We start from the raw sequence: 26,745 nt of genomic DNA on the forward strand, positions 1-26,745 counted from the left end.
TGGTGTGGGGATATGGGTTCCCGCCCTGACTCTGGTGGTCTTGGCCCAGACGCCCCTGCCCTGAGCCTCAGCCCTCTCATGGAGATGAGGGCCCAGGGTGGCAGGGTCTGCAGGCCCCCCCCCCGCCCCCAGTGCAGATAACTCTGACTCTGTCCTCCTCCTGGCAAACCTGACAGTTTTGGAGGGGGAGTGAGATGACCTAGGCTGGCAGAGATAGGACAAGATGAGATTCATTAGTCCTGCAGTAAAGAGAAATCACTGCACAGGGTGAGGGTGGGCACTTGCTCCGGGACTATAGTACAGCGCACGGTCTCCCAGAAGCCAGGGGGTCCCCTCCTGGCCTTACTGCTTACCTCCCAGGCCAGATGCACAGAGATCCCTGCAGTGTGGCCAGCACCAAGGGGTGGAAAATGGCAATCATGACGGGGCAGGGGGGACGTGACACCCCAACTCTACCACTCACTCACATAGGCCCCACCCTGCTCTGAGCCTCAGTTTCCTCACCTGTAAAATGAGGCTGCTAAGGGTGCAAGGATAGGATGCTGCCATCTCATCCAGCCACTTCATCACTGTGGGAAGCTGCCTCTTCCAGAGCTTGCTTCCTGAGCTGCTGAGAGCCAAGTTGGGTCTGAGTGCAATTCATGCAGCATTTCCAGAGGGCACCAGCAAGGTGCAGAGCTAGCAAGAAGCCAAATGAGTGAAGCAGAGCAAATGACTGCAGGGAGCTTGGCAGAGGCAGGCAGTGAGGGGCACTGCAGGGCCAGAATGACAGTGCATGTCCCGGAGAGAAGGGAAAAGGTGAGCCCCGGTGAAGGGATCAAGACTTGACAGGAAGGATGGGCAGAAAGATCCTCACCAAGCTAAGGACAAGTGCCATGTGCACTTCAGGGTCCTTTTACTGGCCCCTTTGCTCATATCTGCTGCTGAGTAAAGGCAGTCCCCTGACCTCTCCTGTCTTCCCCCACCCCCAGGCTATGCTGAGAGAGGAAGTGAGCCCCAGCACTCTGCCCCTGCAGACCTGAGTGCCCCTCTCAGTGCTGTGGGCTCCTGATAGCAGCAGCTGGTACATGGCATGTGATCAGAGGCCAGTCTCCCACTGCCTGGGGAGGAGGCTCTGATAGCAGGGGTTGCCCCCCCCCCACGTACTCCCCTCCTGGGAAAGGCATCTGGATCATCTGCCCCAAGACCCAGGCTCTGAGCCCTCAACAAATACATTGTAGCCACTTGGAAAGAGCCTGCCCAAGGTCTAGGCCATATGTGACAGACTGGAAGCTCAGTAAACGCTAATTACAGCTGCCATCGCTGCTGCTCCAACATCTGACCTTAACCAAGTCCCTCTCTTCCTTCTGGGCCTCAGTTTTCCCATTTGAAAGCAAAGGCATGGCTCTGGAGGCAATGGGCGTGACTGAACGTCATCCATGTTCTGGAGGGAGTTCGTGGGCCAGTCTGCCCTCTTGGGTTTATTCTGGGCATGCCACAACTATCCTGTGTCACCCAACAATCTAAGTGCTGCCAGAATGCTCTTGCCCCCTTATGTCAGCTGACAGTGGTGTGAAGAAAATGAGAGAAGTGAGTGGAGCAGGATACAGTGAGGGCTGGGAGCCAGGCTGCTCCATCACCTCCTCTTGTCCTGTTGGGCTTCCCTCACTGTTAGACACTTGGCTTTTATCTGAGGGCCAGAGTCTGCCTCCCCAGAAGCTCTACCAGTTGTTCTGAACAGACACAAAGTAGCAGCTAAGAAGGAGGGGCCCAGAAATATAGGACATTTTCTGATGCTCTCCACAGCAGCCCTGAGAAGCCCTAGGAGGTGCCACCACAGCTCGAGCCTGGAGCCATCTCCCCACCCACTGGCCTCCCTCCCTGTCTCAGCACTTCAGCAATGCAGCTCTCCCACCACCAATCCCTCACTCCTGCCATAACCCTGGGCCTCATGCAGAGATGCCACCTGCTAGGGATCCACTCGCTCCTTCCCAGTCTCCCCTGAAACTCAGCTGGGGCCAAGCCCAGGTTGGCACTGGCTGACAAAACATTTCACCCTCCCAGTGCTCAGGAGGCCTCCTTTCTTTAAAGGACCAGCATTTTCTAGAAGGCCATGGAGGGGCATCGAGTTCAGCCAGCACATGAAAAGCAGGGTGTGCTTCTCTGAATGTTGCATCTTGTTGCAGAAATCCCCTCAGTGTGGCTGTTGCTGTTGCTGGGGATAATCCCACCTAGTGTGGCCCACCTGACACCCAGGTGCATCCCAGACCCGTGAGGTGGGTGTTGGTGTCCTTGCTGTCCACCTGAGGATCCCAAGGCTCAGAGAAGGAAAACAGCCACACAAAGCAGCATTTAAGCCTATTCTCTCTGACCACCCCATTTCTATACTGTCCCAGGACAGCCTGGCAGCCCCCACCCCTAAGCGCTGCTTAGTGTTCTAAATCCTGGCCTTCACATGGACTCTGATGCAGGCAAGGGGCTCCTCTGTGCCCAGGAGCGTGGCTTTAACTTGGCCCCAGATTTCAGTTGTTGTTCTTGTATTAATATAAAAGATTGCAAAATTTCTGTAGGAGTTTACATTTGTGGGTGGTTTAGTGTTTGCTGTGTTACGGAGATGGGGAGTGAACAGAGGAGATAATTGGGTTTTAAAAGCTTGAGAGCCCCCAAGACCATAAGCTTGAGAAACACAAGCCCGAACAACTTTGTACATGTAAGTGTTTGCATTCCTTTGGACCAAATTCCCCACCAATAGGGACCAATAGCACCTGGGCGGCTCAGTCGGTTAAGTGTCTGACCCTTGATCTCAGCTCAGGTCATGATCTCATGGTTCATGGAATCGAGCCCCACATCCAGCTCTGCACTGACAGCATGGAGCCTGCTTGAGATTCTCCTCTCCCCTCCTCTCCTCTCCTCTCCTCTCCTCTCCTCTCCTTTCTTCTCTCCTCTTCTCTCTCCCTCCCCTGCTGTTGCTTTTTCAAAAAGAAAAAAAAAAACCTTAAAAAGAGAAGGGGGAAAGCTGAAGAGCCATTTTTGGGGCTCTTGATGGTTATCTGCTAGCTTATCCTTCAGAAAGCCTAAGCTAATTCAGCAACATTCATTATTTTTTCTAACTTGACTAGTATCACATTAAGTAGTTTTATTTACATTTCTACTAATGAGTTTCATCTCTCTGTCCAATGTGACTCTGCTCCTTGCAGGGAGTCTTGTCTCCCTGACCCCAAACTGAGACCTGGGGACTCAGCATGGTCAGGGTTCATCATTAAAAAAAAAAATTTTTTTTAATGTTTATTTTTGAGAGAAAAAGGGACTCAGATTATGAGTGGGGGAGGGGCAGAGAGAGAGGGAGACAGAATCAGAAGCAGGCTCCAGGTTCTGAGCTGTCAGCCCAGAGCCTGTCAAGGGGCTCGAACCCATGAACTGTGAGATCATGACCTGAGCCGAAGTCGAACAAGAACCGACTGAGCCACCCAGGTGCCCCAGGGTTCACCCTTTTAGAAGCAGAATCCCTTTCCTAGTTCAGCTCTGCTTCCACCCAGGCCTAGGTAGGGGTTCACAGCACTGTGCTTAGTAATGTGTCTGAACAGCCATGACACTGTGGGAAAGCGAGAGGCTAGGCACATCACTTTCTGAGCAACATCTACCCTCCCCTCCTAGAGGACTGGCTGAGGATGGAGACTGCCTGGGAGTTCGGCCATCACTAGATGGTCATGGGCTTGGGGCTTGGTGGGTGCTGGATGGGTGCTGCCATCAGCACATCTGGGCTGGGTTCAGGGGTCCTGTTCTTTCCAGCTCCTGGCCTCCTATGGATACTCTGGCCCTTCAGTCTGCTCACTCTGCCCCTTGCCACCCATCTCATCTTTCCCAGGGACCTCTATTCAAGTGCCCACACTCTCCCTCTCACCAAGGGATGAAGGCCCAGGCTCCTTAGCTGTGCCAGAAGCCCTTTCCCATTCCCCCTCTCCAATCAATTCCTCAGTGTCTCACTCCTGCTGCTCATGCCTTTCTCCAGACACTACACTGGTGTGTGTGACCTCCTACCACTGTGCATGCCACTGAGATCCTGGATGGGTCTCCTGTGAAATGCCCAAGATCATTCATTCCTTCACTCACCCACTCCCTCCCTCCCTCTTGCCCTTCCCCCACACCCACCCTCCATCCCTCCCTCATCTACTGATCTCACTGTCCCTCTGGGAGAGACTCTCCCTGCCCATCCCCATAGAACACACTGTGCTGGTCAGTAACCGCTGACCCAAGAATCTTCCCATCCCTCCTTGAACAACACAGCTTGGGAGCAGAACAAGCACATCCTCATGTCCCTGACTGCTGGACCTGAACTTGGACCCTAAGAGCTGCTTTTTAAGGTGTGCTGCATAACAAGTTAAGTAGAAGTGTGGTGACCCACCTCTGCCTGCCACACCAACCCGTGCCTCTCATCAGTCCTTGCCTAGGGCACAGAGGGTCCCATTCGAACTGACCTGCAGCCAGCGTGTCCCCAATAGCCCTCCCAGCATACAGCTGCAGCTGTTCTGACGGGTCGGCGGCTGGCCATTCTGGTTGTTGGACATGTTGAACCTAGAAAGGTGACAGGACACTGCATTTTAACTGAGAGCCCAGGCTCTGAGGCCAGACAGACCTGGATTCAGAAACAGCTCTGCCCCCTTAACAGCAGGGATCTCAACTGGTGGCTTGGTGTCTCAGAACATGCATTTTGTCACTTCTCACCATCTGCTGACCACTGTGAGGCTCAACATTCACACTGATCAAATGAGGGGCCCAGAGGCTGACCCCGTATGCATGGTCTTCCAACATTGGGTCATTTCTGCACTGTAGCTGGGCTGGCTATGGTGGGCAGAGGGAGAGCCCCGTGCCCCAAACCTGGATGCTGGCTGCTAGCCCCCATGACCAGTGGGGACAGGGTGTGCAGTGGACACTGCACACCCAGCTCCAACCCACTCAGGCCACACACTGAAGGCCTGGCACTGCCAGCAGCTCAGGGCACACTCAGAGCAGTAACTAAGCCGTGGCCACCCCCACGCACCCTGCCTGCCGTGGGAAGAAATCTATTCTCTCACAATATGCTCCTTTTTTAAAAAAAATTTGTATCTTGGGTTACAGATTTCCTTTACAAAAAAAGTTTTGTGCTGATTATTTCTGAAGAAGGACATGTCAGAAACCCCTGGGAGTTTCAAGTTCCAGCCTTTTTATTGTCCCATGCCTGCTGTTAAAGCAGGCCAGCTGCCCACCTACCCCACCCACTGCAGTGCACCCCCTCGAGGTCCCCACAGCCCCGCCCCACTTTGGACACAGCAGAGCTGGCAGTGGGCTGGGCTCCAAGTCCCAGACTCCCAGGAAGGGCCACCCCTCACCTCACCTCACCTTACCTATGATGTGAAGAAAGGAGCCAGCCTTCATCCGGGCCCCTGGTCTGCAACGAGAGCTGTTCCTCACAGCAATCCCCAGCCCTCCTCTCAGCCCTGGCCACCCTGGCCTGCGAAGTACAGCTCAAAGGGCTGGTGCCTGGCACATGGGTGGGGGCCTGCAGGCCGGCCCCTCCAAAGTGCAGCCCAGGCCCTGCCACTGAGCTGGTCTCCCCTCGCATCCCCTCCCCCTGACTCAGGAGGGCCTGTGCCCACCCTGGAACGCTAGCCGGAAGCAGGAGCTGGCACTGTCCAGGGCACTCTTTTCAGTGGCTCTATCTCCTCCTTCCTCCTGGGCCCAGGCCATGTAGGCTCCTCAGTGCTGTGCTGGTCAGTTAATAGCCATGGTGACTCATTTTCCTTCCACAGATGACTCTGGGGACGACGACGACGAGCCTGCCTCTCCAGCTGATAAGAGCGAGCTACACAACACCATCAAGAGCCTCTCTCTGAAGTTAGATGACCTCAGCACATGCAGTGACCTCATCGCCAAGCATGGCGCCGCGCTCCAGCGCTCACTGAATGAGCTGGACGGCCTCAAAATCCCATACGAGAGCAGTGAGAAGCTGAAAGCTGTGAATGAGCGGGCCACCCTCTTCCGCATCACCTCAAATGCTATGATCAACGTAAGTGCCCACTTGCACCGCTGTCTTGGTACCGGGCTCTCTGGAAGGGAAGCAGCTCCCCGACACCAGCACCACAGTCCCTGAGTGGGTGGCCGGGGTGCTTGACAAACCCGGTTTCCATTTCTTGGTGGCTTCGGGTTGTTTCCCAAAGCCGGCTCCCTCCTGTGTTCTTTGTGATTGTCTGGTGGAAACCAGAGTCGGGGGATGGAGTCATGAGGCTGGCAGGTGACTTGGGCCGAGGTGAGAAAGGCCAGGGCCCGAGTTGAGCAGATGGTTCTGCCCACACATCAGGGACACAGCTGCCATGTTGACGCAAAACAGCTGCTACTGCTCTTTCCCCTAATTCACGGCTCAGGTGCAACAGGATCGGGACTCAGTAACCTTGGGGGCATGCACACGGGTAGAAGATGGATGGTGGGGGTTCCCTTAGCCAGAAGAGCTTGAAGATGAGCCTGCCACGGGTCATACCAGCCTGATAGTAGCCAAATGAGTAGCCACAGTCTATAAATTAAGAGGCACAGCCTTGGGGGTCATTGCTTTCCACAGAAGCCACATTGCTGTGACTGGGAGCTGGGAGGGTCTCTTCATGGTGGCAGAGAATATAATGCTTAACTGTGCCTCTGGGCCCTTCTCCCTTCTGCCTAGTAAGCTTTTCCCTGAGATGTACATGCTCCTCTAGGCCTCTGCCCTGCTGACACAGGTCTCACTGCAACAGCCTCCTTCCAAAGACAGCCCCCAGGCGGGACACATCAGGGCCAAGGTGGCATGCTGGGGGCACCCAGACCAGAGAGGGGAGGTGTGGAGAAATGGAGACCACCTCAGAGGAGGCGGCCCATGTCCAGAGAAGGTGGGTCAGGCAGGCCATCAGGCTGGCCACAGACAATGGACAGTACTGGTGCCCAGCGAGCACCAGATGGAGGATCCAGCCTCCAAATCAAGGGGTCAGACCAGGGCAGGGCCAGGAGCTGGGACTAGGCTGTATGTCCAGGGCAGGGTGGGAAGGTGGAGGCTGGAGCCCACTGCAGGCCAAGACCCCTGGGCAAAATTGTGGGCATCAGAGACTTGCCCTACCCCTGATTCACTGGGACAGTGCGCAGTCCATTTGGGGCGAGTAGACCACATCCACTACCCACACCCACCCTGCCAATGGAGCCACCTTGGAGCAGGAGGAAATCCTTAGGAATCTGCACCCTGGGGCCTGGACCTGAGGACCTGCACCCCTCTTCCCAGGCACACCATCCGCAGTGCTTGGTCCCTGAGCTCAGCCAGTGCAGACCTCTGTCCACAGCTCAAGGGTATTTGGGGCTTGCCTGCTGAGAGGCTGTTGGGTCACAGCCGCCCTGCGGGTGGTCTCATCATCCATTGTATTGTCATCTTCCTATGTTCACCCTCTTGGGCCAGCTGGCCTCCTTACAGCCCCCAGGCTCTAGGGGTCTGGGTCACCACACTTCTTCTGCTAACAGGCAGAGATATTAAGCAGTTAATGGCATGATGATGCATTTGTATTTCCCTGTCCATCCTAGAAGCCATCATCGCATGAGGCTTCCCTGGCTCTGCCTCTCCACCCGCTGAGACTGAAGCCGCTTTGTCCTGAGTAAGCAGTTTTGGCTTTTCCCAGATAATGAGCTTCTCGCTGGCGTCATTAGTAGCAATCTTTTATCAGGCATCAGAGGCTCATCTGTGTTTAGGAAGCCATAAAAACAGTTTGTCATCTAAGTGCATAATGAATTGTTTGAAAGAAAGCAAGCCCCTGGGGTTGATTACAGAAGCCTGTTTGCAGGTCTAGCACCAGGAAAGTTGACCCAAGTGACCGAGAGCCTTCCTCCGGGCTGGGCTCTGCCTACTTGCTTGTGTGAACCTGATGTGAGGGCCTCTCCCATCTACCTCCATTGTGGGGGCGGGGGGCGCACACAGAAGGGAGGTGCTGGCCCCAAAAGGCTGTGCTAGTAGCCCAGGCTGGTGCAGAGGCCCGTGTTTCTACTGGGGAGCGTTCCTGAAGCTTCTCCTTACCTGGCAGGAACCGAGTCAGTTCTGGGAGTGCAGTTTACCCAGTTGTCAGATACCAGATGTCAAAACTCCCACTGTATGCAGAGGCCACCCAGGCCAAGCATCGCCACCCCTGGCCAGGCCTTGGCCTCCACCCAAGGAAGGGGTCAGACCAGGGATCTGTAGCTAAGGAAGCCATACATATTCACACCCACGACCGCTTACCCCTTCCTACAACCTTGTCAATGCCATTAGGTGCTGTAAGTGCAGAGTGGAAACTGAGACTCAAGAGTAGTCACCTGAGCTGCCCAGGGTCACCCAGCTGGTAGGTATCTGAGCCACAATGCAAGCTCAGGTCTGTGTGGCTCAGTGGAGGAGTGATGGCCCTCACACTCTCAGAGGCAGTGAGGATGAGACACCCCCCGCCCCCACCAAGGGTGGCAGAGTCCTCCTCCCCTCTGAGATCAGCACACAGACTGGGTGGCCTCACATCGACCAGGGCAAAACCCCCCAATCTCAGAAACCTGAGTCCCTGGTATGTCTCTTACCTTTAGGCTGCAGCCCCACTGGGGCCCTTCCTGGAAATCTGGGGATACAGGATGGGAGGGAAGCCACCCCAGCTGTCCCCAGAAGGCACAAACTGTGATCCCTCAGATCACCCTGGTTCTTTCTGTGAGAGGAAGAATCTGTTTCTCCCCACTATTGAGATCCATTTGCAACACCAAACCCCCTCCAAACCTCTGCCCTACACCCTCGGTAGGGAAGGTGCCAGCATCACCCATGCCTGAGTTTGGGGAACCTATTCCCACTGCTGCTTCAGGGCAGGCCCCCCTCCTGCGAATTGTGAATGGCTGGGTTTTCCACCTTGTGGGCTGATTGAGCCTGGGTCATACAAGTGGAGCAGAAAATGAGGGACAGCTGACCAAAGCCTATAGGGAAATACATCCTCTAGAGGGCCCTGGGTGAGCAGCACCCTTCCCCCACAGAGAGGGATCAGCTACAATGCCTTCACTTTTTCCCAAGACATCCAGGAATCTGGAGTTGTTCAGCCTTCAGGAGAAGTCAGAGGGACAATTAAATCTCTTTCAGATTTGGAAAAGGGTACTGATATCACAAGCCTAGCTCCCAGCAGAGCAGAGAGGGGGCTCTCTGGACAATTCCTATGACCCAGGAACTGTGGCGAGTGACACAGCCCATTCCTGTGCCGTTGCTCCTAGATGCAGTGAGACTCACCTCGAGTCAAGCATGGCCCCTTCAGAGGAAGTTTCTGGATCAGGAATGTTGGAACAGTACCAGAGTGTTCCACCTCTTTGTGCCTTGGCCTGTGCTGTACCTTCTAGAACTTTCCCCACCCTTTAGATACCTGGTAGAAACCCACATGGATGTTACCATGGCCAGGAGGCTTTCCAAGCTCCCTGTCAGGAATCCTGGCTTGAACCTCCGGGGACCCAGGGGCAATGCTTTGCCTCCCTGAGCCTATGTGCAATTTCCCCATTACTCTACATCTCCCTCTGACCAGGCTTTGTGCCCCCAGATCTTAAGTCACCTGTGTCCCCAAAAGTAGCCCAGTGGGAGTGCCTAATATGTGATGTTTCAACCAAAGTGGGTGTCATCTCAGAAAAGAAAATTCTAAGTAGCCCACGTTTCGTGTTTGCCTGTTGTTCACCATTTACAAAGCCATTCTTGTTCCGTTTCAGTGGAACAAGTTGTTCCACTTGTTCCAAGGTCAGTGAGAAAGTAGGCCCCGCACCCAGCCCTTGGCAGGCAGAACCATGTGTCACTGCCCCGTTCTACTGTTGTCACTCTGCCTTGCAGAGAAATGACCCAGTCTGGTCACAGAGGAAGAGGAACAGTGCTTTATGAAATTAAGTCATAATTGCATTTTTCGCCAGAGGGTTATACTGAGCCCCAGTCTCCTTCCCTCTACTTGTGGCTTGGTTGGCAGGACTCAGAGTTTGGCCCGCTGGAGTGGCTCCTATTGAGGCAACACAGCAGTAAACTCAGGGCAAGCCCCTCCCTGCCTGCAGCCCTGCCCCCGGAGCTCACAGTCCAGAGGACTCACATAGTGACACCCTGTCACATGTGGGTGCAGCCTTCTTAAGGAGCTGCAGGGACAGCAGCTCACATGCCCACTTTTGAAGGACAAGTATGTAGAAGGCCTGGGGAAGGGCTGGGGAGGTTCACCATCAGCCGGGAGGTAGGCTCAAGCCCAGCTGACCACAGCCCACCAAAAGAGTGACACTTGAGTGCTAACTATACATCCTGGGTGCCAGGGCAGGTCCTGCAAAGTGAGGGGCCCCAGAGTAGGGCCTGTACATGTGAGGAGAGTCACTCACAGGCAGGGAAGGGAAGTATGAACAGTGGCCACATGCATCCGTGGGGGCACAGCGTCTGATGGACTTCTGTGCTGCAGTGTCTTGCCCATCCTCCTGCTGGGCTGGGCACCCTGCCAGAAGGCCCGGAGCCTCCCTGTCCAGCACAGGGCCCAGTGTCCAGGAGCCTCAGCGAATGACTGAGAGCATGCAGGTAGTGAGAACGCAGGAGCCGCGGTGGCATGGTTCTGCCTTGTGGAACTCCCTGATGGGGGATTTGGGAAATCTGATCAAAGGCAGCTCAGCAGTCCCCTGCATGGATTACTGTTTGGGTAACTGGACTAGCCTGTTATCAGGGAACCCTCACGGCACAGTTAAATGACTTTGGTTCTTAGATGGAGGAGCCTTGAACCTCTCTGCACCCGCCATAGAGCCTCTCTGCACCCACCATAGAGCATTCCTCCTGGGAACCAGGACATGCCTGGTGTGGTAACATTGAGCGGGTCCCATGGTTTAAGGTGGGGAATGATTGAATTAATACATATTAGTAGCTCATGCTTTGGGTATTAGTTTCCATAAAGTGAAAAGAATAAATGGCAGTTTCATTCTCTTTTCCTGTACATGTAACTTTGGCATAAAGCAGAGTGTCCTGGCTTGTAGGATAGGCCTCTGGGAATGTGGCAGCCTGCCTCAGTTCCTTCCCATTACTTTGCTCCTCACAGTGGCCACATGAGGTCAGTGTCATCATGGCCTCCTTGTTGTCAGCATCATTTATACTATTCAGGTGCCACCCTGAGGCCCAGAGCAATTATTTTGCCCAAGAGTGGCTGGCAGGCCTGGCTGTTACATAGGCATTCAGAGCCATTGGCCCCTGGGCGTCCCCAGGGCTGGCTATGGGGTCTGTGCAGAAGGACTGAGGTGCATCACCTGTTAGCAGACCCAGTACCCTCAGGCTTTCTTAAGTGACCTGGGCTTCCCATGGATTGCCCTTGAGCTCTGCGTTCCAGCCTGCCTCCGGCAGAAAAAAAACCTTCCCTATTGCCATAGGCATCCTGGGGGCCAGCCTGGAGTGATGTGAATGCCAGTTTCCCGGACTGTGGAAGCAGGTTCCCTCTGCAGGTCCCAGAGGGTGGAGCCTGGCTGGGGAAGTGGGGCTTCTGTGAATTGCATGAGCCGCCCCCCCTTCCTTACCATTGAGCCCCAGGGACCTCCTCATGCCACCAGCTCACAGCTCCTCCTCTGAGCCCTGGCAGCCACAGTCCAATTAGAAGGCAGTGAGGCATAAAGCAGTGGCAGGTGCTGGTGTCATCCCCCTCCAGTGCCGAGCCTCTCGGTGGGCTGGCAGCCTCTGTTCCCTACTGGCTGCCCCTGAGACCCTCAGTGCAGAGGCTAACCCAGTCAAAGCAGACTGCTACTGACATAGCCCCCAACCTTGAGCTGTGAGAAGCTTCTCAGAGTTTGTGACTCGTGTTGGGGCCAGGACTTGGCTCCTCCAACCACATGACCACCCCATGGCCCTTAGGAGCTATGAGTTCATATCAGCCTGGCCCCCACTGAGCACTTTGCAGCAGGGCAATGTGCAGCTGCTGGTGGACATTGAGGATAAGAGGCCCTCTGTGGTCCCTCCACGATCCAGTCAGAGGGATCAAAGCCCAGCCTTGTAGAACCTGTATCCCCTAGGAAGATGTAACCACTCAGATAATAGGGCGTGTCCAGGCAAAAAAGACCTTCCAAGGAAACAGAACTGGCCAGAGGGCTGGGGTGGGGTGGGGTGGAGGTTCCAGGCACAGATTGGCTGGAGGGGAGAGGAGGAAGGGAAAAATGGGGGGAGGCAAAGAGCCAGTTCTAGGTTCTCAGGCAGGCCTGGAGTAGTGGGAGGCCAGGATGAGTGCTGGCAGTCGTGGAGGGGAGGCCTGGGGAGACAGAGCTGCTCACAGGAGACTGCGCGCTCATGGAGAGCACTGTGCTTTCCACTCTGAATGAGGCTCCCGCAGCCAAGGTCAATGATCCGACTCATGTTTTTTTAGCAAGAGCCCCCTGCTGCTTGGAGAATGGGCTACAGGCAAGGCAGTGGCAGGTGCTTTGAGCCCCTTTAACATGCCTCTGTTGTCCTCTATGGCAGGGTGGTGGCTTAGACTGGGGGGGTGGGCGAGGAGCTGGCGTGGCTAGCCCAGCTGCTCAGTGTGTTGAGGGTAGGGCCAGCAGATCGGCTGTGAAGGGAAAGACTAGGGCTCTGGGCGACAGGGGGGACTGCAAGGTATGGGCATGGGCCACCAAAGGAATGGGTGGCCCTTGCTGTCTGAACCCCATCTCCACCCTCACAATGCTAGACATGGACTCAGTGGTCAGTCCCATGGATTCAGGTAGGATGCAAAAGGGCCTTTCCCAGAAACCAGTTTTGGGTAGCCAATGAGTGAGCAAAGCCAGGCAGTGGGTGAGGCCCACAGAAAACCAAAGACCAGAGGTGCCCAGTGGGGGCAGGAAGTGGTACTGGCCAACAGAGGGTGGTTGCCCATCAGGGCAAAAGGGCCTGATGAGACAGCGCACTCTGGGGCTCTCAGTTACCAAGGAAGCAAGAGGCTCATGAGGGATGCCCTTTGGTGCCTGCCGTAGAGCTAGCTGAGCAGGATGAGGGTATGAGTCCTGATGGCAGGGACTCAGGAAAGCCTGTGGAGGGCGGCACCCAGCACAGCCAGACTGTGAGGGAGTTGGCCCTCAACTCCAGTTGAAGGGAGCTGTAAGAGCAAACTGCAGGGCAGGCAGGGACAGATGGGGGCAGACAGGGACAGGTGGGCACAGATGGGGGCAAGTAGGGCCAGGTGGGAGATGTATGCAGATATAGATGCAGCAACTCAGAGCACTTGGCCAAGGCCTCCAATCTGGGGCATTACAGAAATAAAGTCCCAGATCAGAGCTATTTGCTGCTGGAAATGCTCTGAGGCTTCTCTCGGCCCTGTTTGAAGAACACAGAGGTGTCCGTGCACCCACCAAACAGAAAAGCGGTGAGGGGAGCTGCCCCCCCACCCCCCGCCTTGTCCTTCTGGGCCCGTGGGCAGGTTCCTGTCCAGCTGACCACTGTTCTGCTCCTGACAGCTTGCTCATTTGGGGCCTGGGGAGATGAATAAAAATAGATTCCATAACTGTTTAAATTCGGTTGGCAAACTGGTGGCCAGATGGTGCTGGTTCCTGTGTGCAAGGGGTAAACTATTTTGAATGTGGAAAGGCCTATTTTAAAGTTTGGATTGAAGTGAAAAGCGGCCTCCCCAATGCCATGAGTGAGTCACATCAAGGAGAAGCCATAACCGTCCCCTCCATTTCTGAGAAGGGCTCGCCCCTGTGTGAGCTCAGCTGCGCGGCCTGTTCTGAGTGCTGTGTGAGGAGCAGGAACAGGCAGATGGCTGGCCCAGAGTCCCCTGAGAGACTGAGTTTCCGGGGGCCAGGACAGTGCTCAATACCCAGCATGGCAGTTTGGCTGGTCCTGACCCAGGGGGACTCTCCTCCCAAGCCCCAGGTTAGCCCAGCACTACCATCCTGGCTCCAGGGGTCCCCAGTCTTGGCCTTGGAGGCCTGAGCTGACTATATTTCCTGCTGTGGCAGCCTCTGAGCCATGCAGGCCTAGCCTGAACCCAGCATTCCCCCTGCCTGCCGTTAGCAGATGTGTACTCAGGGCAGCCTACTGCTTCTTGGGGGGAGGGGCAGAGGAGTGGGAGGAGACCTTGTTGACCTCAGTGTGCCCCCAGGTGTGAGCTTCTGGACATGCAGAGTGGCTCAGAGAGACCACGACTCTGCACAACTTCCTCCTGTTTGCCACTTTTATGATGACAGGCCAGTTAGAGGCGGGTCCATAGTCATGCTGGCCATGTGAAGGCCAGGATGGTGGGGTAGGTGGTAGGTGGGCAGCCTCAGCCCCAACAGCATGGGGAGCAGCTACCCACACACCTGGGAGCCCCAAAGCCTGAGGGTCCATGCAGGCCAGACATGCAGTCAGACATCTGGTGGGTCTTGGCTGGCTATGGGTGGAAACAGCCCTCTTTCCCATCCTCCCTGCATCCAGAGTTACCAGAATTTGCTGTGTCCTAGTGGCTAGAATCAGAGCCAGTCACCAAGCTGGCCCCTATCAGCCCAAGGAACCTACCCAGCTTAGAACTTCCGGGCATTTGCCCCATCTCTCCACCTCCTCCATGAGCCCAAAGGCCACCTGCCCTAGCATCCAGCATGCCCTGGCACCTTCCTGAAGCCCATATCTAGGAGGGCAATGACCGCACAGGAACTGTTGCTTCCCAAGCAGCCACTGAAGGCCAGGCTAAAGCAGGGTATCAGCTCTGTGACCCTCCTGACAGCTGGAGAGGCTCCTCGGGGCCACAGGCAGGACAGGCATGGGACCCAGGCTGGCTGACCCACACCCTGCTCACCCGCCCACCTTTGGGGAGCAGTGAGATCTTGTTAAGATTAGGATTAAGAACAACAAAAGCGATTAGAGTTTGCCCTCCTTCCTCCTGGGCACAGCTGGGCAAAGGTTTCTAGCTCAAAGACACTGTGTCCATCCGCCCAGATCCCTGTAAGGATGACTGGCAGCAGCTCCCCTTGGAGCTCACACGGCTCAGGTGGGGCAGGCCTCACAGCCCCCTTCACCAAGGGGAGGTTTCTGGAAGGGAGAGCCCCTCATGGGAAGGCATGGCCTAACTGGCCCCCTAGCCTGTTCCTGAGCAGAGCTAGCCCCAATTTGGGGGGCTGCCTTTTCTGTCCTGGACTTTTTGGGTCTCACTCTGCTTTGGGGCAGCTTGGCAGGCTCCCCACTGTCCACTCAGAGGTAGAACCACATTGCCTGCAGGACCCACACCCCATCACCCCACTGGGCACCTCTTCACAGCCCTGGGGGTTGGAGGAAGGGGCAGAGCTTGGAGACTGGAACCTTGTTTCCACCCAGAGAGCAGTCACCCAATGGGCCATAGAATCAGGAACTCTGTAGGAGTCTTAGGGTTCAGCCCTCTATTCTTCCCATGAGGACTCACAGGCCCAAGAGCTCCTGTTCTGTCCATTCTCCATCTTTTACATCATTTAAGAGCATGTATGGTGTGGGAGGGGGCTTCGGGGTGGCCCAGGGCACCGTTCTTACTCAAGGCTGGGCATGAGCCCTTTGAGAGTTGTGACAGAGCCTCAGGAGAAATGTGACCATATTGAGGGTGTGGGTGAGCCAGGCCCCTCCCTGAACCCTGGAAGCTGTCCCCAGCTGGCTCCTCGGCGGGCCCCAGGCCTAATCCAGCTTAGTGAACACACAGTGCACAGACCAACTCAGCATTCCAGGGCAGCAGGGCCAGGCCAGCGTCTGCCGCCCTCTGCAGCGTGGCTGGGATGGAGCCTAGAGAACATGGACAGCAGCAGAGGAAACCTTGGGAGTTGAGGATGGACACCAGGTAGGCACATCAGGGTAGAAGGGGTGGATGAGCTCCCCACGGCCCATACAGTGACCGGGGCACTTCACCTACTGCAGATGAGTGAGGAGCAGTGGCAGAGGCCTTGGTCCAGCCACATGAGCCCCTCAATATTGGGCAGCAGCCTCTGCCCTGCCCTTCTCTTTAGGTGACTGTGACACTCCATGATCTCCTTGTACTCAGCCTAGCCACATGAGGCCCCAACTGTCACAGGGATTTGACTTCCTGTCCCCCTGTTGCTCCACACCCTTGTTCCTGTGGTGGCAAGTGGAGGTCACAGACAGCCAGGGTCTCAGCCAGCAGCCCTGGCCATGTGGCCAGTGTCCCCAGTTGCCAGGATGGTGCTGGGAGGCAGGTGTTGTGGAGCAAAGGCTGAGTCCTGCTGCTTGAACAGGGTTATTCCCTGACATCCTTGTTGTGAGCCTCTCGAGGAGCCCAGCTCCACTCCAGGAAGGCAACAAAATCCCTCAAGGGACACCGAGGCATTGATAAATATCCAACTTTACAAAATGGAGACGGTGCTGCTTCCATACCCTGGAAGACCTGCAGGTGGGGTCCATGGGGACTTGGACTCTGGTCCTACACTCACTGCTTTGTGGCCTTGGGCTAGTGCCTGGGCCTCCCTGAGCCTCTGTTCCTTCCCTGGTCATGCTATTAAAACAGCTACCTCAGTGCTTGCAACAATGCGCCCGACAGCCCTGACCCGCAGTAGGTGTGTGGGATGCAGGCGGCAGGGCTGGCATCAGAAATAAGCAGGTGTGCTTGGGATTGAGCCAGAGGCGAGGGTGACACGTGCCTGGTGGGCCACACGTGAGTTGCGTGGGGAAGGATGGGGCCCCGGGAGATGAGGCTGGAGAGGATTTGAGGCCAGGTCTCCAAGAGGCTGTCAGCTATTTCCCGAAATATACCAAACATTCCATTTGCCCTTGGGAGAAAAGAAGTTCTAATGCATTTAGAGCTCACGAACATCAGAACATCAGGGGTGGGAGATAGGGAGCCCAGTTCATCTCCACACTATGATCATCTTTCCCCCTTTGCTTTTGTAGCCAGAAAGCCCAAAGGCCACATAGAGTCCTCTGACATGGACTTGTGAGAGGTAGTTACCATGACCTCTGGCAACTGTTTTATACTGTTGTTCGTGGCTCTTTTACCAGCTTGTTTTAAATGCCATGAGTTACATGATATCAAAGCACCTATTAGTGTTAAAACCCAGTGACAGAGAGATGGGGACAGGAGCTGTAGAGGGCTGCTGGGGAGTGACGGTGGCAGCTATGAAGGAGCAGTGCTGGCAGAGGACAAGGGTGAAGGTGACGGGCATGGTGTCACTGTGGGGCCAGTCCCGGGTGGGGGGACAGGCAACATGCCACCGGGCAGAGTACCCATGGACCGAGAAGAACCCAGAAAACCATGAGGCACCCATTGTGTGTCTTGCCCATAAAAAGGCTGTGTGCATGGCACAGCCTGGGCACCCTCACCTCAAGACAGGTAGGCCTGACTCTATGGGGGAAGCATGGCTCTGGGTCTATCCTTCCCGTCCTGGGCAGCCCCTTTTCTCCCTGGGCCTCAGTTTCGGGGACCTGGCAAGGGGCTTTCCTGGAGCAGTGTGCCCTGCGGTGCTCCTTCTCTAGCAGCACTGGACCTCCTCCTGACATGCACGGGGCACCCGGTTCAGCAGGGCCTGGCAAGCTGCCCAGGCCAGCGGCAGAGTCAACCAGCACACCTGCAGTGTTAGGACTCCTTCCTTGGCCAGTGAGCAGGTGGCAGGAACTGAGACTAACTTGACTGGCACCATGGCTGAGCTAAGGGCTGTGGGGAGGCAAGGGTGTGGGACAGGAGTCTCAAGGGAGCAGCGGCTCAAGGTGGACTGAACTCTGGGGTGAGGACCTGGGTTCTGGGTCTCGGTCTGCTGCTTCCTGCTGTGTGACCTCAGAGCCTCAGTTTCACCATCTTTGGAATGGGGTCGGGGGGGTCCCTACCCACCCATTTCCCAGGACTCCAGAGGGGTACTCTGCCTCCCCCAACCGCTACTTCTTATACCCACTGGTGCAGAGTGGGTATAGTATCCAGTGGGTGGATATACTTTTTATACCCAGCAAAGGGGCCTTTGGAATGGGTGGCCACATGGCTGTCAGGCCCCTACCCTGAGGTCTGCAGTGGTGAGGGAGGAGCAGGAACTGGGGACAAGGCCCAAGGCCATTGTAGGACCCTGGGTGGTGAAGGCTTGGCTCCAAGTCACAGGCAAGGAGTGGCAGAGCCAGTCATGGCCTCACCCCCAAATTGCATGATAGACCATGAATGTAGCTCCACACCAGGGGAGGAGCCTCATAGATCCATAATTTGCAAACTCAAAATAGCCCCCCAATCTGCATGCGGCTGCCCTGGGTGCGGCCTCTCCTGTCTCCAGAGCCTGTTAAATCCGTAAGGATTAACTCCTGCCCTGCCCTGTACCAGGTCACCTGCCAGTATAAATCCCTGTCCCTTCTGGAGAAGTGGGTTCCTGTGGCTTAGGTATGGCCAGGCAGGAACCTTCTGGAGAATCTGAATCTGAAATAGAGTGAATACACCTCCTCCCCAGAGTCTTGCGTGGCAGCTGCTGGAAATTGAGCCTCAGTTTCTTTATTGGTCAACTGGGGATGATGGTACCTCAAGGATTTTGCTGAGCTGGGCTGGACATAGAACCTGTGAGTGCAGGGTCTGTCCGATACTACTGTTCTGTGTCACAGGACATGGGCTCAGAGGGCCAGAGTGGCTTGTGCAGGAACCCAGGATTTCCACTCCTGATAACAAGCCTTCTTCACTATATTCTGCTGGTTCCCTTGGGCCTCCATCACATCTTTAGAATCGTGTGTGTGGGTGAGGGGGTTTCAGGGAGGAAGCCTGGCCCAGCCCACTCCACATGGGTGCTGGGAGGGGAGATGAGAGAGGCGGGAAGGCACATGAGGGTGGGCTTGAGGAGTGATATGCCGGCTGGGGCCTGCTGGGCAGCCAGCCCTCGGTTCCAGGCTGGCGCCCTTCCCACAGGAGCTTGCCCCCTCTGGTGAGGCACTGCCCCCCCAACCCGCTCTCCTGAGAGGCCCGACACCCATGCTTCAGGAGGGTGTTCACTCACCCAGCAAACGTGCAGAGCCGCTGCTGAGTTTGGGGGTTCTGCGGGACCAAGAGAAACCGGTACAGTCCCTAGAGAAGCTAATTTGTGGATGTGAGATTGGGGAGGTGGGGGTAGGAGTGTTTGTGGGGACCTGACTGAGCTGGCACAGGAGCCTTTCCTGGGGGAGACGTGAGAGGTCTGAGCAGACAGCAGGCAGGTGCCGATGCCTGTGGTGTCCCCGAGGGAGTGTCTATGGAGTGCTGCTTGGCCAGGCGCTGCACGGGACCTCTGTGATTCCTCCCAACCACCCTCAAGATAGTGCCACATTGTCCCTGTGTCACAGATGAGGGGCTGTGTACCTCTCTCCCTCTGGGAAAGTGTAACTCTAACCCTCGGAGTCAGCGTGTAATGTGGTTGGAGCCCTGTGGCTGGTGCAGCAGGAAGGGGGAGCGGGGGAGTGGCAGCCGGAGACCAGTGGCGAGGGTTGGGCTGAGGATGTATGTCCCTTCCTACTGCATGGAAGGAGTCCAGAAGGGGCAAATCCAGAGGCTGCTGGCTTGGACCTCACTGCCCTCCGGGGACAGCTGAGCCCAGGGCCCTCCTCTTCGCTGGGATGACAGGGGCAGAATGACCAACCCCTGCTTCATAAGAATGTGGTGGAACCACCTATGACCTTGGAAGCTGAAAAGAATCTGGATGTCAATGTAGGCCACAAGTTTGAAGGGGGAAACTTCCTTAAAAGCAGAGTTATGTGGTGCAAGCTTTGAGGCAACCTTGGGGAAACATCCAGTCTCAGCCCCTCTGCCAGACAAGACCCTTTACCTCTCTAAGCCAGGAAGTACAGTGGATTGTGGCTTTCCTTCCTTCTGTGGCCTGAACGCCACAGGTCTTGGGCTCTAGTGGGGACAGAGGTCATACAGACCTCAGGTCCAGCACACAGTGAGGATGCTGCGGCTGAACTTGCGCCCCAACCGTATGGAAACCCAGCATCGCCCGCTGCTGCTGGCACGGCAGCATCGCCAACCACACCGGTTTGGTGTTCTCAGATGGCACCCTGACTATGGGATGCTGGCCAGGGCAGATGCCAGTCCCTGGGCTGGCTTTGAGCAGGCCAGGGTCCCCATGTCCCCATGGCAGCTAAAGGGGGCAGCAAAGGTGTTTCTGAGCACCCAGACTAAGGGAGGAGGAGGGGTGAGAGCACCCCACGGCCTTCCTCACTGACCCACAGCTGGCGGGTGGAGTGTGGGGCAGGTGGGGTGCAGGGGCAGACAGGCCCACTGCCCCCGGGCCCTGTGCTCACTGCCACTCCTCCCTCCCAAGGCCTGCAGGGACTTCTTGGAACTAGCAGAGATACACAGCTGGAAATGGCAGCGTGCACTACAGTATGAGCAAGAACAGCGCGTCCACCTGGAGGAGACCATTGAGCAGCTAGCCAAGCAGCACAATAGTCTTGAACGGGCCTTCCGCAGTGCCCCCGGCCGGGCCACCAACCCCACTAAGAGCTTCAGCGAAGGTGAGTGGGTGACCAGCCTGGCTAGGTCCCTTGCTCTGGGCTGCTCAGACTCTGTCCATCCAACGGGTGCTTTGTCTACTCCTCTCTCTGCCAACTGGCTCTCCTTACACAGACCCCCCAAGACACATAGCCCTTGACATGCCCACATTTAAATGTCCCTATATGGCTTTGTATGTCCCACAGCCACCCTCAAAGGGCAATTATCTCCCTGTATTCAGGTTCCGGTTCTTGTAAGAAGATTCCAGTGAGCCCAACCGGCCCTCTGTGGCAGGGCTGCCCTGGGCTTGGCCTGGGGCTGACAGGGACCCCAGGAAGGAGGTCTGTCAGAGGGAAGCTTCACCCTAGACAGACTGACTGGCATGTTGAGAGATCAGAGGAGGCGTCCAGAAGTAGGGAGGCCTCAGAGCCAGAGCACCAAGAGGAAAGCTCATTCCAGGAAGGGGAGGGAGGGCAGCCACAGCCAGGCTAATGGGAACCAGGTGACTGGAGTGGGGAGGGGGCAAAGCACGAGGGCAAGGAGCAGGGTCCGAAGTGGGGGGCACCCTTTGGGCTCTGGACTTCCTCAAGCAGGTGAGTTTTCACAGTTGCAAACTGAGGCAGTGATTTTGCATGTGTCTCTAGGAAGCCTCTTAAGTTCCAAAGGAGAGGACAGTGAGGAAGATGAAGATACCGAGTACTTCGACGCCATGGAAGACTCTACATCCTTCATCACCGTGATCACCGAGGCCAAGGAGGACAGGTGGGTTCTCCAGGCGTGGCCGCTGCCCCTGGAAGGAGCCTCTCGCAGGGTTGACCTTCCTTGACTTATTCTTCTTACCCTCCACCTGTTCTTTATACTTGGGGCTTTCTTTCAAGCCTTGCTCCAGATTATATTTTGGTTGGATTTGTTCTGTTTTTCCTTTGATCCAAAAATGCCCAAATAGAGTTTGAATCAGGGTTTAATTTTAAGCGGAGCCGGGGAAGAGGGCAGAGACTGGATCCATTTCCAGCTGGAGGAGGTGGGGGTTGGGGCTGGGACCAAGGGCAGGGGCCTGGAAGGCAGGGGCTGCTCATTCCTGCCTCAGGCACTACACACAGTCCCAACCACTCCCTCCAGGACATCCGTATTCCAGAATAGACAAAGAGACAGGAAGTCCCTTTTTTTTTCATTTCCAAGCCTTGGTTTCATTTTTTCATAAAAATCTGCTCTTTCAGGATGTTTCTGAATACCCATTAGAGCACAGTAGTAACTGGGATGTTGTTGTCAGACTCTGGGGTCCTCAGGAAGTCCCCATGGGTGGGATTGTGCTGGTGTAGGACAAGCAGAGACATGGGTGGGCAGGCTGGGCAGCACCCTGGGGCTCGAACATAGAGTTTGCTTTAATTAGGAGTCCCCTTATTAGGATCTTTTATTCTCATCATATTGCTTCAGGCCCTGACAATAGAAGGGCTGGTGAGTATGACAGATTGGGGTCAGAGCGGTGGCCAATGAGCCCCATCTTCTTGATCCATTCATCAGTTTATGGACATTTAGGCTCTTTCCATGATTTGGCTATTGTGTACTCAACACTCTTCATTGGCTCCTGAGGTTCCCAACATGGCCCTGGGGCCCAAACCAGCCCCTTCCCTAGTGGTGCAGCTACTGTGGGCATCAGGCAGGTCCTCTGCCAACATGGCTCCTGGTCCCTCAGTGCCCTTCCCCTTCCCCCAGTGACCTAGTAAATTCTTCCCATTCCCTGAGGCCCTGACTGCCAAGTGCCTGTCCCCTGCCCCTGCTGGCCCAGGTCACCCCTCCTTGCAGCTCCCTCGGAGCAGCCTAGGCCCCTTGGCCATGGCGCCCCCTGGTGCTCTGGCCAGCCATTTCACCACAAACATTTACAGACAAGGATGCATCTCAGCCACGTCCTGCCCTTCTGGAGCCCCAGTCCAGTGTGGGAGTCAGATCAGCAGAAAGTGAGGACACAGTGAGGTCTGCATGTGACAGAGAGGCTCCACAGGGCCCTTGGGAGGCTATGACAGAGGAGATGGCCATCCCCAGCATCATCCGGATCCTGAGTCAGCCAGTCCCAGGAGGTGGTTGTGCGCAGGGACCACGGGGGACTTTGCTTGAGTGGCTGTTCCCATGGGGCATCAGTGGGTGGGACCCCTCCAAATTACTGCCCTGGGCCCCTCATCCCAGCTGAATGTCCCAAACTCAAGATGCCCCATTGGAGAAGCAGCCTTGCAGTAGGCTGTCCCTGGCACCTCACGGAGACATCTGCATAAAAGATGGCCACATCCCCAGGAAGCCTCAGGATTTATAAATAACTTGCCCCCCCCCTTTTTGTGTTCCCTGCAGAAAAGCTGAGGGTGGGACCACAGGCTCAGTGGAGTGGACCTCATCAGACAATGTGAGTGAAAGGGGGGACCCCAAGGGTAGCTGGAGGTAGCTGGCAGGCTGGCACTTTGGATTCAGGGCCCCTGTGGGCTCAGTGCCCTGGCTGCCTTTCCCCTGGTTCAGGTGGAACCAGCCTGGAGCTGCACCAACCATGGCCAGCTCGGTCCTCCTTCTGCCCTGGGTAGAGGGCCAGGGCTGGAGGGCTGAAGGGACATGCTGGCCTCCACTGACAGGCACATTCTGCCTCTCCGGCAGGTGCTAGATGGCGCCTCACTTGTGCCCAAGAGCCCCCCCAAAGTCAAGAGACGTGTCCGCATCCCTGACAAACCCAACTACAGCCTTAATCTCTGGAGCATCATGAAGAACTGCATCGGCCGGGAGCTCTCCAAGATCCCCATGCCGGTACAGGGCTGGGGCTGGGCAGCCTCAGTGGGTCCTGGTGGGCTCTTTTCTCTGTGTAGGTGGGAAGTAATGACCTGTATGAACTGCGTGTTCAGAGACATTGCCAAAATCCCCCCCAAGAGCAAAGGTCTCAGGCTCTGAGGGAAGGAGCCAAGGAGTGACGTGGGGACCCCCAGAGTGCCTCTGCACCTGACAGGGCCTCACGATGTCCTGGCTGTCCCAACCATGAGGGTTGAGGGACGGCAGGATTGGGCTTTTTGGACAGGTATCCCCCACCCCCGTGCTGGGAGCTGTCCCTGGCGCCCACCCCAGTGAGGTCACAGAGCAGGCTGAGGGCAGGGCTAGCATCTTCATGCCACCAGGCCATGATGGCATCTCCAGGAGGAAGAGTTTGGGGGTTCCGCGCCAGACTTGGTTTCACCGTATGCCCCGGGACAAACCCCTTCACATCTCCAGCCTCTGTGTCCACATCTGTAAAGTGGGGAGAATAAGAGCGCCCACATAACAGTGTCTGGGAGGATGAAAGGAGAGAACACAGGGCAGACCCAGCCCAATGGCTGGCCCAGGGTCCTAGGCCAGCATCACAACAGTGAACGACACTGCTCTGAGGCCAGGATGGGGGGCCACCAGAAAACTTGCATAGTAGCTCAGAATTAGAGGGAAAACCCACAGTCTATTCCTTCATTCATTCACTCACTCACTCACTACCTGATTCGATGACTCAGTGCCAAACAAGTGAGAAATCCTGGCTTTTATGGCATTTACATCCTAGAACGGGAGAGTGATGGTAACCGCCATGAGAGGGTACGAGGTACAGCAGGTCCGAAAGTGGTGAGGCTGCGGAGGAAACTGACGCAGGAGGCGCTGGGGAGGTGAGCGCCCGGGGCCGCGGCTGTAGATAGCATGGTCAGCGGAACCGCACGGTGAAGGGGCCACCTGAGCAGCAGGCCGCCAACATCTGAGGACAGCAAGGGTGCTGTGCCCACCCCAGGCCTGTGCCGGTAGCAGCGGCCTGACTGCTCGCCTGCCCGCCCACCCACAGGTCAACTTTAACGAGCCCCTGTCCATGCTCCAGCGGCTGACGGAGGACCTGGAGTACCACCACCTGCTGGACAAGGCGGTGCACTGCACCAGCTCGGTGGAGCAGATGTGCCTCGTGGCCGCCTTCTCCGTGTCCTCCTACTCCACCACCGTGCACCGCATCGCCAAGCCCTTCAACCCCATGCTGGGGGAGACCTTCGAGCTGGACCGCCTTGATGACATGGGCCTGCGCTCCCTCTGCGAGCAGGTGAGGCCCACTCACGCTCCACCCGAGCGGTTCCTACCAGGCCTGGGGGGCAGGGTGAGACAAACGGGACCGGCCTCTGACCCCAACGTGCCGCTGCCCGTGGGGCCAGGCCAAGGTCCAGGCAGCAGCAGGGCCTCCTGAAGCAGGGACACGCCATCCCAGCAGGCCTCTCAAAGACAACTTAGTGAGGACAGAGTGAGGGCCGGTGTGCCAGGAAGGGGAGGGTGCCTCTCCCGGCCAGGAGCCATGCAGGAGCCGCCAAGGAACACATGCAGGGTGCTCTCAGGGAGTCCCGGTGAGCTCGAGTTGGGAAGGGGGCAGGCAGAGAGGAGCCTGCACCCTGTGGGGACCCTGGCCAGTGATGGTGCAGGCCTGGGGTGTGAGGAGCTTCTGGGGTCCAGGGGTCCTGTCCTGGGGGACGCCCGAGGTCAGCTTGCCTCCATCCCTTCTCCATGCCTTCCCCGCAGAGATGTGTATTCTCCCCACGGAGCAGAGCCAAAACCCGGCCCTACGGTCTGGGAACCTCGGCAGTGGTGTCTCAGCCTTTGGCACCCTTGTCTGAAGAGGGGTGTTTCTGTTGGCACCTCCCTGGGTGCTGAGAGGACCCAGGCAGGTGCTGCATGAAGGCACCCAAGACAGAGCTTGCTGGTGGGGCTGTGGAACATCAGCGGTGTGCCAGGAGCTGTTCTGGGTCTGGGGTTGAGCTCAGAAAGTAGAGATTGCAGACTGGTGGCTAGTTCAAAATGCTCACTCTGGCTGCAGTATAGCCCTATAGGAGGAGGTTGTGGTGGCCACACCAGTGGGGAGCTGGAGGGCAGAGCACAGGCATGCTTAGAAAGTAGAGCCTGGAGATTTGCTCATGCTTTGGATGTGGGGAGACAGGGCACAGGAGGGAGGGAGGAAGGGAAGGCGGCAAGGATGACCCCAGCGGTCTTGGCCTGAACTACTGAGTGAAGGCATTTCTTCAGTAGAGTTGAGCAAATGCCCACAATGCCCCAGTTGCTATATAAGCAGCTCGGAATTGAGCAGATGAGGCGCCTATTCTCATGAGGGGGGTGGTAAGGGACAGGACTGTGTACATCGGATGGTTCTGGCTCCTTTAGAAAGCCAGCTGAGGCACGGGGGAGAAAGGCACACAGGTCAGAGAGGAAGCACGCCGGCAGCCAGGGGCCTCTGGCTCCACTCCATTTTGCAGGTGGAGGAATCACAACACCTGACTTGTTTTATGGAGCCCCCACTGGGTGCAGCAGAGAGCGAAGCTTGCATAGGCTTTGCACCACCCGCTGTGGCCTGGTGAAGGGGAGGGGTGGATTCTAGATACATTTTAAAGAGAGAACAGCCAGGATTTGACAAGGATTAGAGGAAGAACACAAGAATGAGGGCCAGGGAGGACTCTGAAACATTTGGTGTGAGCAGCTGTTAAGACTAGATCGTCTGGGGCTTCTGGGTGGTTCAGTTGGTTAAGCAACCGACTTCGACTCAGGTCATGATCTCACGGTTTGTGAGTTGGAGCCCCACATCGGGCTCTGTGTGGACAGCTCAGAGCCGGAGCCTGCTTCAGATTCCGTGTCTCCCTCTCTCTCTGCCCCTCCCCTGCTCATGCTCTGTCCTTGTCTCTCTCTTTTTCTCAAAAGAAATATCAAACGAAAACACTAGATCATCGGCTTGAGCTGGAAGCCATGACACAGAGCTCCAGGGCTAGTCCCTTGGGGGTCATGTCCCTGAGTTTGCCAGTGGGTGGGCTCTAGGACATGTGGGCCCTGACCATAGGCGACAAGGAGTGGTTGGCAGGTTTGGCCTGTGCTTCTGAGACTAGAAAGGAAGTGAGGTGCCACTTAGGTGACAGGAGACAATGAGAGATGCAGGCGGGCGCGTCAGGAGCTCTGGTCAGTCCAAACAGGCACCTGAGTGGAGGTGTTCAGCGGGCAGCTGGGCTGCAAGGCTGGGGCAAAAGCCTGGCCATGATACAGTGACAAGGTGCCCTAGGGAGGGAGGAGGCTGGGGAGAGGCCGAGCCCAAGCACCCTCCGACCAAAGGAGCCACAGAAATGAGGAAAAACAAATAAGGGGGTGTTGATGGGGGTGCCCTGGCAGGTGGGACAGCCGTCAGGGGCGCCCTGGTGCCTGTGAGAGGGAGGTGGAGGTGCTGGGGGCCCCTGCATGGATGTGCACTGCCGTCCAAGCCGGGGCAGGATACTGCCGTGCACTCTGGCGTGGGAGCGTGCCGGCCAGGAGGGAGGCAGGCTCCAACTCTGCTGCTCAGTTAAAAAGGCTTCCCCAGCCTGGGCCTCCTGTGTAACAGGCATAGTAGATGCTCCCTTTTGCAGGCGAGTAGGGAGGCTAACTA

The 26,745-nt window shown here is 56.5% G+C and overlaps 1 protein-coding gene and 1 long non-coding RNA gene across 3 annotated transcripts in view; one reads left to right on the forward strand and one right to left on the reverse strand.

The window, feature by feature from the left end:
- Nucleotides 1-26,745, forward strand: part of OSBP2 (oxysterol binding protein 2) — a 179,549-nt gene that overhangs the window by 140,515 nt on the left and 12,289 nt on the right. For both annotated transcript variants that reach the window (XM_029922490.1, XM_029922491.1), the window contains exons 3-8: nt 5,766-6,022; nt 20,161-20,353; nt 20,975-21,092; nt 22,671-22,722; nt 22,965-23,111; nt 24,154-24,399. In XM_029922490.1, the coding sequence (XP_029778350.1) occupies nt 5,766-6,022; nt 20,161-20,353; nt 20,975-21,092; nt 22,671-22,722; nt 22,965-23,111; nt 24,154-24,399 (1,013 nt within the window). The remainder of the gene's footprint in view (nt 1-5,765; nt 6,023-20,160; nt 20,354-20,974; nt 21,093-22,670; nt 22,723-22,964; nt 23,112-24,153; nt 24,400-26,745) is intronic.
- Nucleotides 7,507-9,285, reverse strand: LOC115278065. Its single transcript, XR_003902672.1, has 2 exons — nt 9,242-9,285; nt 7,507-7,700 (listed from the first exon to the last, which is right to left on the reverse strand). It is a non-coding gene; the product is annotated as an uncharacterized LOC115278065 (long non-coding RNA).

Source organism: Suricata suricatta, chromosome 14, assembly GCF_006229205.1.
Source record: "Suricata suricatta isolate VVHF042 chromosome 14, meerkat_22Aug2017_6uvM2_HiC, whole genome shotgun sequence".
Taxonomy (NCBI): Eukaryota; Metazoa; Chordata; class Mammalia; order Carnivora; family Herpestidae; genus Suricata; species Suricata suricatta.